The sequence below is a fragment of the Ictalurus furcatus genome, chromosome 9 (genome assembly GCF_023375685.1).
Source record: "Ictalurus furcatus strain D&B chromosome 9, Billie_1.0, whole genome shotgun sequence".
Taxonomy (NCBI): Eukaryota; Metazoa; Chordata; class Actinopteri; order Siluriformes; family Ictaluridae; genus Ictalurus; species Ictalurus furcatus.
In genome coordinates, this window is record NC_071263.1 from 31,457,016 (window position 1) to 31,468,325 (window position 11,310).

Genomic DNA, 11,310 nt, shown 5'->3' on the forward strand with positions numbered 1-11,310 from the left:
CACACACACTCACACACACTCACACACACTCACACACACTCACACACACTCACACACTCTCACACACTCACACACACTCACACACACTCACTCACACAGTTTACGCAACTTTTAATAAAACATGTTCGTTATTCCATCGTGTGTCAAAAATGTACAAAACTGATTTCTTCTCAGGTAAAAAGAATGAGTTTTTCTTGCGTCTACTGTGTTATAAAAATTTCTACTTTTTTTTGGTTAGATATGATACAGAATTAACTCAAAAACAGTAATGATTAAAGTTAAACGATCAGATTTGATTAGAATTTTGTAAAATCATTGTAATGAAACGATCGGATCTGGGCAGTGATGGAGTGTGAACTCTCCTCTCATGGTCCATCGTTTGTTCAGAAGGATTTCCATCTGATGGCAGACAGGATGCAGTGAATGAAGTAAAACAGCGTGGCGGTGTAGGAGAAAACCTGAAACACACACACACACACGGAATTGATTCATGAATTTTACAAGTAATTCATTTAATATGATAATTATTGTTCAGGTATTGGATTTTTCTTCTTGGAAATAGGAGTAAATGAATAAATTGGGACGTTTGAGATGAATGTGTTGTATTTATTTATTTATTTATTTTTATTTTGAGGTACGTTTTGGTTCCTCTCATGCTCCAAAGAGGATCTCGATGACTACTGGTTCCTTCAGGTGTCAGGATGAGCATTTTATTGCCGAGTCATGAAGGTCCTCCTACTGTAGGATAGTGACATGCTGTTATTAGTGATGATGTGCACATTAACTGAGCTGATTTATCTAGCACATGCTCTTTATTTAAAAGACATGAAAACGCGTAAAGCTGTATTACCATGGAGACGTGCATCACTCGTAAATTGTGGTGAAATATTTTATTATTAATTCCCATTCACCAACACGTAGGAGAATCTCAGATCTGGAGCGTGATTGGAACACCAAACCTGTGCTTCAGTCCATCTCCATAATGAACGGGGCAAATATGAAGAAGTTCTGAGAAAGTTAGATTTTTCACCCAAACTGTAAAGTTTTTCAGGTGAAATGTTCCACAAATTCACACCATACGTTAGGGAGGTCAAGACGTACACCGGAGCGCAGGTTCGGTGTTCCTGCAGTATCACACTCCAAAGCTGAGACCGGAGATTCTCCTTCTCTCATATGGCACGTGTTGGTGAATGAAAATCAGTTAAAAAAAAAGAAATCACAAAAATTTCACGTGATAGGAACACCAAACGTCTTGACCTTCCTAACTCTCCAAATCTCTCATAACTCTAAACCTGTCAGGTTTTAGGGTTGTGATGTCAGGAACCACAGCACCTGCAGCTTCCAAACCTGACGTTCTAACAGAAGATCATTCTCTAGTGTTGGAAAAACCCTGGAGATATGCAAAATGTTCGTGATTTTACATTCACCAATATATATATATATATATATATACATCCTACGAGGGAATCAGAGCCTCAGATCTCAGCTGTGGAGTGTGACAGGATGAAGCAGAGTGGACTCGGAGTAAAATCTGAGGAAGTCCATTTTTTGGACAAAAAAACAAAAAAAACAACTATAAATATAGCCTTTGTGTTTTTTTTGGTGAAATTTTTGACATTTTTTGATCTTCCGCAAATTCATACCATGCAATATAGAGGTCAAGACCAAGACAGGAACACAAGTTTAGTGTTCCTGTTAAGCTCCAAAGGTGAGATCCTTGTGTTCTTGTCTAAATCCTGACTTCCCTAATCCAGGGTGTGAATTTGGGGAAGATCGAATAACAAAAAATTTCACCCAAAAATATTCAGAAGGTCTTTGAATAACCCTTGGGTAAATTTTTTTTTTATTTTTCAAACTTTCAAACTCATTTTCCAAACTTCAGCATATTCACACCGTTGGTTAGTGAAGTCGAGATAGACAAGAGTGCGCGTTGTTTCATACGATTCTGTTCAGAAGTCGAGATCAGAGGCTTTTGTTTACACTATATTCCAGTCACAGTCCAATGTACTGATTTTAACAAACATGTTTTATATCAACACAACCAAAAATCATAACGTAAAGACACAAATGTTATGCTTTATGGTTGTGTTGATATAAAACATGCTTTAGTAACATCCTTTTGCCGCCTCTTCAAATTCCCGGAAAACTATTTTTGTTTTCCGTCTAAATACAGCAAACTGATGCCATGCAGACTCTAGAGAGGGTCAGTGAGAGAGAGTAGTGTAGTTTCTGTAGTGGGAAAGTCTGGACGTCTCAGGCGGACTTAGCAATCCCCAAACTCCGGCATTAGAGCCTTCACAGTCAAGTGAATGGGTGACGACCAAAGCTAACGCCAACACTCGCCCATGGGAGCACCGCTCCTCTCCGCTTCACGTGTCCAACAGGTTTGCTCTCCTCAGTGAAGAACCCGCTGAGAAACCTGAAAGAGCTCTGGTTATAGGAGACTCTATCTTAAGGCAGGTGATATTAGCTAGGCCTTTAGGGTCTCCAGCAGTTTTAGTTAGGTGAACACCGGGAGCCAGGCCGCTGGACATAGCAGGTAATCTTAGGGTATTAGTCAAGCACAGGTTTTCAAAGATAGTTATTTATGTAGGAGCTAATGATATACACCAGTCAGTCGGTCAGACATTACTAGAGTAACGTTGTAGAGGTGTGTAAAGTAGCGAAGGCGATGTCCGGTGCAGTAGTATGTGCTCTGGCCCCATCCCAATGCGGCGTGGTGATGTAGATTACAGGTGTTATGGTCACTGAACTTCTGGAGGTCCAGGTGGTGCTCCGAAAACAGTGTGGGCTTTATAGATGACTGGAGTCGTTTTGAGGGCAAGGCTGGGCTGTTAGGGCGGGACGGTATCCATCCCACTCGGGAAAGCGCTGCTCTCGTTTCTTGCAGCAGAACACATAGTCTGAGAACAGATCTAGTTAATCTGGAATAATCCAGAGCCAAGGCCAAGGAGCAGACAAGCAGGCTAAACCGACCGTCTGCTATCTGCACTGAGTCCTCACCTAGGTTCCACAACAGGCCGTGTCTGTTCCCCGAGATAAACAATAATGTAGAAATACTCCTAATTAAAACCTAATGAACATAAAATGAGATCGTACTGAATGCACAGCCGGCAGCAGCAGATCTGAAGCTAGCACTGTTAAACATTACATCTCGTACGTCTAAAGCACTTCTTGTTAATGAAAGCGTTACTGATCAGGAGTTTAATATAATGTGTTTAACAGAGATATGGATTAAACCTGACGAGTACACAGCACTGAATGAAGCCCGTCCTCCTGGATACAGTTATATACATCAGCCTCGTCTGACTGGCAGAGGGGGAGGAGTCTCACTCATTTAGAATGATAATCTATTCATCACACACACCTCGTCATAAACTCAACTCTTCTGAAGTTCTTTATACTAGTACAACATACGGCAGCAAAAACCCGAGTCGATTCCGCTGATGATTATTTACAGACCCGCAGGGCCATGTTCTGAATTCCTTGGAGAATTTGCAGATTTAATCTTTAACCTGGTTGTTTCTTTAGACAAAGCTTTAATCGTTGGAGACTTTAATATTCATTTTGAGAACCCAGAAGACCCTCTGAGAACAGCGGTTGTGTCTAGATTCAGTACGGGTCAATCAGAACGTCATAGAACCCACTCATAACGGTGGTCACTCTTAATTAATTGATTAATACTAACATTTGGATTAATTATGTAAAACATAGTCACATTACACCAGTCTGAATCTCACATCATTTCTTCATCTCATTTAACGTGTCTTTATCATACTATATGCTCTTCACCACACTACCGTGTCAAACCTACATTCACATCAACTACTGCACAGTTTTATCATCAATCTCCCCGAGTCGATCAGAGTTTCCTCAAACAAATGCTACCAGAAGCAATCATACCTCCATTAAAAACCAATTCCCCCCTCAGCCTTGGCTATGTGCCGAAATCCTTTAAACTAGCAGTTATCACACCCCTGATTAAACACTATAGACCTATATCAAACCTCCCCTTCACCTCCAAGATATTAGAGACGGTTGTACACAGCAGCTCTGCTCGTACTTACATGGGAACAACATTCATGTAATGAACCAGTCAGGATTTAGACCTCATCACAGCACAGAGACAGCGCTGGTTAAAGTAGTAAACGACCTTCTACTGACCTCTGATCAGGGTTGTGTCTCCTTAAAGCACATCTAAAATTTAAGAAAGTACTTGCAGAATGTAGGACCCTAAAACTGAGTGTCACTAGAAAGGTTCCAAGTAGAAACCAAGTTTCAGGAAACTAAAACCTTTAATTATCCAATTAACCTTTAAATATAGAACCCTATAACTGTTTCCACATCAGAAAAGGTTCCATGTAAAACCCTTTAAGAGGTGAAGAACCCTTCATTATCCAACAAACCCTTATACAATATAGAACCATTTAAGTGTTCCCAATCACAGAAGCTTCCAGCAGAACCCTTTTAGAAAGTGAAGCACTTATTACAAAGAACCCTTACTTATACAAAGAGCTATTAAAGAACGTAGAACCCTGCAACTGAATGTTTCCTATTAGACAAGGTTCCAGTTAGAACCTTTTTAGAAAGCTAAGAACCTCTACTTATTACACAAAGAATGTAGCACTCTACAAATGATTGTTTATCAGAAGGGTAGAACCATTTTAGGAGGCTATGAACCCTTAATAATCACAACAGAGAACCCTTGAAGAATGCAGAATCCTACAACTGAGTACCAAGAAGCTCCATATTCGACAGATTACAAAGAAAATAAAGAGAAATAACTTGGAGTTTGTACTGAACACGTACCCCGTTAATACACACTCTGAGAACAGAAGGTTCTTTAACGGTTCACTGGATAATTAAGGGTTCTTAGCTTCCAAAATGGGTTCTACATCTGAACACACAGGTCTATTTTCTAATAAGTAAACATTCTTAGCTTTCTAATCGGTTCTACCTTTGGGGTTCTAGATCATTTAAGTGTTTATTGGATTATTAAGAGCCTCTTTAAACTCTTCTACATGTAACTCTTTCTAACAGGAAACACTTGTAGCGTTGTAGCTTTTGACACAGAACCTTTAAAGTTTCCCTCAAAGGAGCAGTGAAGAACGCTTAAGGGTTCTACATTAAAAATCAAAAAAAAAAATTGCACTGTTCAGTACAACAGGCTCCGCCCACCATAGTGGAAAACCAACTCGACTGAATAAACAGTAAAAAAAGATTATAGATTTGTCTCAGTGTGTGTGTGTGTGTGTGTGTGTGTGTGTGTGTGTGTGTGAGTGTGGCCTCACCACTGCTGCGATATCGATTTGGTAATATCTGAATCTGTCCACTGGAGAGACGACGGTGCTGTTCTTCATGTTGAGTGTGATGTTGGCGAGAGGAACCGAGGCGCTGAGATAGAACAGAGCTGCCAGGAGGTGATACACAAAGTCCTACAAACACACACACACACACACATTCACTGTCTCGGTCCACCAAGAACTGTTTTAATTCATGCACTTTCTCTATAAAATGTACGGGTTGTATTCAGAGTAGAGTTACTCACGCAGTGAGGATTTAATACTGAAATGAATCACATCAGAATTCAGAACTCATTCAGAACTACAGACATTTACATTTACGGCATTCAGCACATGCCTGTATCCCGAGTGACATATAGAAGTGTTTTGCAGTCTGTCGTAGCATCAGTCTAAACCCTGCTGTGGAGGTTAGTACAGTATGAAAAATCACAAGAAATGATTATTTTTAAATAAATAAAGAACAGAGTGCTGATTTAAGCGGTTGGTGAAGAGGTGGGACTTCAGGGACTCGTGACTCGGCTGCTCGGACAGTCGTGGGAAGTTTGTTCCGCCTGCTAGAAGACAGAACAGAGACAAGCCTCGATGCAGGTCTTAATTTTGCTTCTTGTCGTAAAACGGTGGCAAAGTCATCAGCAGTCAGGGAGGAGCGTGATGGAGGAAGCTGTGGGTTAAGAAGTGAAGCAGAGTTCTACAACAGGGGTGTCCAATCTTATCCGGAAAGAGTCGGAGTGGGTGCAGGTTTTCATTTCAATCAACCAGGAGCCACACCTGACTCCACCTGTTTAATCACTTTGGCTTTCGACAGACTCAGGTGTGGCTTCTGTTTGGTTGGAATGAAAACCTGCACCACACCGGCCCTTTCCGGATAAGATCGGACACCCCTGCTCTACAAGCTTTGCCTTTAGAAGGACGTCTTAGCAGCTGTCACACTGGACGAGAACATGGACAGGAGCGAGCGGTACGAGAGGAGATTAGTATCTCAACTTGTGATTTCCTTCACTTTCTCTCCACTGCTCTTAATTCTCTCTGACTGCTGTACAACACATCTGACAGCCAAGCAGCAGGCGAGAACACGTCTCAGGTTTATGAGAAAGACGGCACAGGAGGTCTGTGGAGGAGGAAAGTGAAGAAAGGAAAGTGCTCGTGGCCAGTTCCAGCGTAAGAGAGGGAAATGGGTCTGGAAGCTGTGGATGAAAGAGCGCTAGAGCGGAGGGGGGACGAGGTTATTGGAAGGACGGCCTCTGTTTTGTCGAGGATAGCTTTTGGGTCGATGAGATGTGAAGACAGAGATTGCTTTGAGGCACATAATAGCAGGAAAGTAACAAGAACTGTGCTGAAAAGGATTAAAAGGGTACAGCTTAGTCAGATGAAGAGTGGAGGTTATGCTTACCCCGGCGGTCCAGTCTGGACCGAGTTCAGGACAGTTTATATAGGACTGAAATATACTGAAGGTGTCTGTAGCAGTTAGAAGAGAACATTAGATGGCTAGTGTTGTGCTACTGACATCTTCACTATATCTGAACAAGCCCTGGCACACCCGAGACACCTAATTATCATAGACTAAAACTACAAAATCAACAATACTAAAGTCACAAGACTAGCTCCAACAGAGTCCTGCAGACAGCACGCAAGAACCAGAACTCGACCTGAACAGCAGATTAAACCCACGATAGGAAATCTCAAAGCGTTATTCCGAGGATACGTGAGAGATACGGACACAGGGGTGGAGTTTATCTAAAATAGGGGCGTGTTTCAGTTACGCTCGATTCTGATCTTGAACTTAAGCGCATATCGGCTCGGGAGAGGCGCAGCGTGAAGTCCAGCGCCACCGTCTGACGGAACCACAACATGTCACGCTGATATTTATGCTTTATCTGTAAATACACTCTACACTCTGTAAACACACACTATGGAATGTCATTCAAGGTCAGTATTATATCCATAAAGAGAAGAAGAAGACTTTATTTTTCACATATACATTACAGCTCAGTGAAATGTTTTTCTCCATGTATTCCAACATTTTCTCTTCTTTTCTTTTTTTTTCTTTTTTTACAGATCTGGGGTCAGAGCGCAGGTCAGCCGTGACACGGCCCGCTGGAGCAGAGAGGGTTATACGTGCCTCGCTCAACGGCCCAACAGTGGCGGCTTGGTGATCAGTAACCCAGAGCCTTTAATCACTGAGCCATCACTGCTAAATAAATATCACATTATTAATTAATGAATAATATCGCCACTTTAAAGTCCACGAAAGTTATTTTTTCACACAGAGGAGATTGGAGGAGACGCATTTTAATCAGACTCTGATCTCGAATCCCTTACCTTGTTCTTTTAGGTTTAAAGCTACTGAGAAACTCCGCGTAAGCAGCGGTGAAACCTGACTCTGAACACCAGAAACTTTCCCCACGTAAACACTGACACCTGACAATAACAACAACACGACAGGAAAACTGGGCGTGGCCTAGTGGCCTGTCCAGCTTTTTAAACCACGCTGAAAAAACATTAGAAACCATTAGAGATTTCTAGTGGTTCCTAATGGGTTTTCATGTGTTTAATGTGGTGATCTGTAATGGTAGTGTAATGGTATGTGGTGTTCCTAATGGTTCCTGATAGTCTGGTGTGCTAATTTTATTTTGATGGTCATCATCTTCACTTGAAAAAGAAACTTAAATGAAAATCTCTAATGGAAACCATTAAGCCAGTTCCTCTTAATGTTCCTTAAAAATATCTGTGTGAAAGATGAACGGAACAATGCTAAGTGGCTAACAGTTTTTACATTTTTATTCGTATTAACAGTATTTACAAGCACGTAATTTGTCTTGATATATTGTTGCTAAGTGAACATGATGAAGATGAAGATGATGATGAAGAGTAGTGTGTGTTGGTGCTCACTGCAGTAGCCCAGCCTCCTTTGTTCTTGTGAGCTCCACAGGCAAATATGATGAGCCACAGGAAGGTCATGACAAAACAGAACACGGAGACGAACATCACCCAACCCTGAGGGTTCTCCGGTTGTACATGAGTTGAAGCCACCAGGATCCACACCAAGCCACCGAATATCTGCAACACACACACACGAAACCGGTAAGTGTGCGGTACCAACTCCAAATTATTGCTCATTATTTTCTTCTTAATATCTAGAACCTGTCAGAAGTTCTTCCTCCTGGTACATTCATAGAAAAAAAAAGGGTTCTTTAAGGGTTCATTAGATAATGAAGGGTTCTTACCCTCCTAACAACACCTTCTACATGGAACCTTCTCTGATAAGCAAACAGTAAGAGGCCCCTGGTCTTCTGAGTAGGTTCTTAGCCTCCTAAAAGGGTTCTAGTTTGTATTTTTTCTGAAAAAATCTCACTCGAAAGGTTCCTCATTCTTCAAGGGTTCTGTATAGTAAGTAAGGGTGCTAGTGTTACTAAAAGGGTTCTAGTTGGAACCTTTACTGACAGGGAACCATTTATAGGATTCTAGGCTATATTATTTAAGTGTTTGCTAGATAATTAAGGGTTCTGAGCCTCCTAAAAGGGTTCTACTTGGAACTCTGTCGGATAAACATTATCAGTTGTAGGGTTCTATCTTTTGCAAAGGTTCTTTGTAATAAGTAGGGTTCTTAGCTTGTTAAAATGGTTCTAGTTTGAACTTTCTGTTGGGAAACAGTTACAGCATTCTGTATTCTTAGGGTTTACTGGATACTCAGGACGCAGAACTGAAGAACCCATAGGGGTTCTAAGTGAATGTTCAAAGTACTTAGTGAGTAACATGCTTTAAGACACATAACTGAAGTGTAGGAGGATCCAGAGCTGTGTAATAATTACACGTCAATAAAAATAAATACATAAAATAAATATAAATAAAATAAAATGAAGCTCAGGGGTGTGACACTTGAACAGTGTTAAACTGTAAACACTTCAGGATCAAATTACACTAAACACACACACACACACACACGCACACACACACGCACACACACACGCACACACACACGCACACACACACGCACACACACACGCACACACACACGCACACACACACGCACACACACACGCACACACACACACACACACACGCACACACACACGCACACACACACGCACACACACACGCACAGTATTAATAATTAATGCGTCTCTGCTCCTCTAACACATTTAAAGGAAATATATATATATATATTCACAAATACAGTCCTGCTTCCTGGACACACCGCCGCACAGAAATGATTCTTTTTATCTAAAACCTTTTCTGTCATTAAATTAATCTTAAACCCATTTCACAAGAAAAAAAGCTCAAATATATTTACACCTACATTTCACTTTTTAGCATTTTAGCCTGTCAGTAATCTACATTCCCGCATTGATTTATAACTAAGATTAAATTTGTGAGTGAAAATTTCTCTCTCTCCCTCCTGCTCCCTGTCTCTCTCTCTCTCTCTCCCTCCCTCCTGCTCCCTGTCTGTCTCTCTCTCCCCGTCTCTCTCTCTCTCTCCCTCCTGCTCCCTGTCTGTCTCTCTCTCTCTCTCCCTCCTGTTCCCTGTCTGTCTCTCTCTCCCCGTCTCTCTCTCTCTCCCTCCTGCTCCCTGTCTGTCTCTCTCTCCCCGTCTCTCTCTCTCTCTCCCTCCTGCTCCCTGTCTCTCTCTCTCTCTCCCTCCTGCTCCCTGTCTGTCTCTCTCTCCCCGTCTCTCTCTCTCTCCCCCTCCTGCTCCCTGTCTGTCTCTCTCTCCCTGTCTCTCTCTCTCTCTGTCTTTCTCTCTCCCTCCTGTTCCCTGTCTGTCTCTCTCTCCCCGTCTCTCTCTCTCTCCCTCCGGCTCCCTGTCTGTCTGTCTCTCTCTCTCACCTTTCAGATCAGATAGTGATAGTGATACATGGCCCTGAGCTCGAGCTCCACAACACAAAACAAAACCACAAAAACAGCGGGATCATGTTTATTTCTGTTTGGGAAAATAACTGACAGATACTGCAAAATTCCCAGCAACATCAAATTACTTTATAACACCTACAACACCTACACCTTCACCACCTACACCTTCATCAACTACACCACCTTCACCACCTACACCTTCACCACCTACACCTTCATCAACTACACCACCTTCACCACCTACACCTTCACTATCTACACCTCCTACACCTTCACCACCTACACCTTCACTATCTACACCTCCTACACCTTCACCACCTACACCTTCATCAACTACACCACCTTCACCACCTACACCTTCATCAACTACACCTTCATCAACTACACCACCTTCACCACCTACACCTTCATCAACTACACCACCTTCACTATCTACACCTCCTACACCTTCACCACCTACACCTCCATCAACTACACCACCTTCACCACCTACACCTTCATCAACTACACCTTCATCAACTACACCACCTTCACCACCTACACCTTCATCAACTACACCTTCATCAACTACACCACCTACACCTTCACTATCTACACCTCCTACACCTTCACCACCTACACCTTCACTATCTACACCTCCTACACCTTCACCACCTACACCTTCATCAACTACACCTTCATCAACTACACCACCTTCACCACCTACACCTTCACTATCTACACCTCCTACACCTTCACCACCTACACCTTCATCAACTACACCTTCATCAACTACACCACCTTCACCACCTACACCTTCACTATCTACACCTTCATCAACTACACCACCTTCACCACCTACACCTTCACTATCTACACCTCCTACACCTTCACCACCTACACCTTCATCAACTACACCTTCATCAACTACACCACCTTCACCACCTACACCTTCACTATCTACACCTCCTACACCTTCACCACCTACACCTTCATCAACTACACCTTCATCAACTACACCACCTTCACCACCTACACCTTCACTATCTACACCTTCATCAACTACACCTTCATCAACTACACCACCTTCACCACCTACACCTTCATCAACTACACCACCTTCACCACCTACACCTTCATCAACTACACCACCTTCACCACCTACACCTTCACTATCTAC

The 11,310-nt window shown here is 42.3% G+C and overlaps 1 protein-coding gene across 1 annotated transcript in view; it reads right to left on the reverse strand.

The window, feature by feature from the left end:
- Positions 1 to 255: 255 nt before the first annotated feature.
- The window catches only part of LOC128613033 (myelin and lymphocyte protein-like), a 12,783-nt gene continuing 1,728 nt past the window's right edge, over positions 256 to 11,310 (reverse strand). Inside the window, exons 2-4 of the mRNA XM_053633571.1 lie at positions 8,193 to 8,360; positions 5,292 to 5,435; positions 256 to 458 (exon numbers count right to left, since the gene is read on the reverse strand). Coding sequence (XP_053489546.1) covers positions 384 to 458; positions 5,292 to 5,435; positions 8,193 to 8,360 — 387 coding nt within the window. The 3' untranslated portion in view covers positions 256 to 383. The remainder of the gene's footprint in view (positions 459 to 5,291; positions 5,436 to 8,192; positions 8,361 to 11,310) is intronic.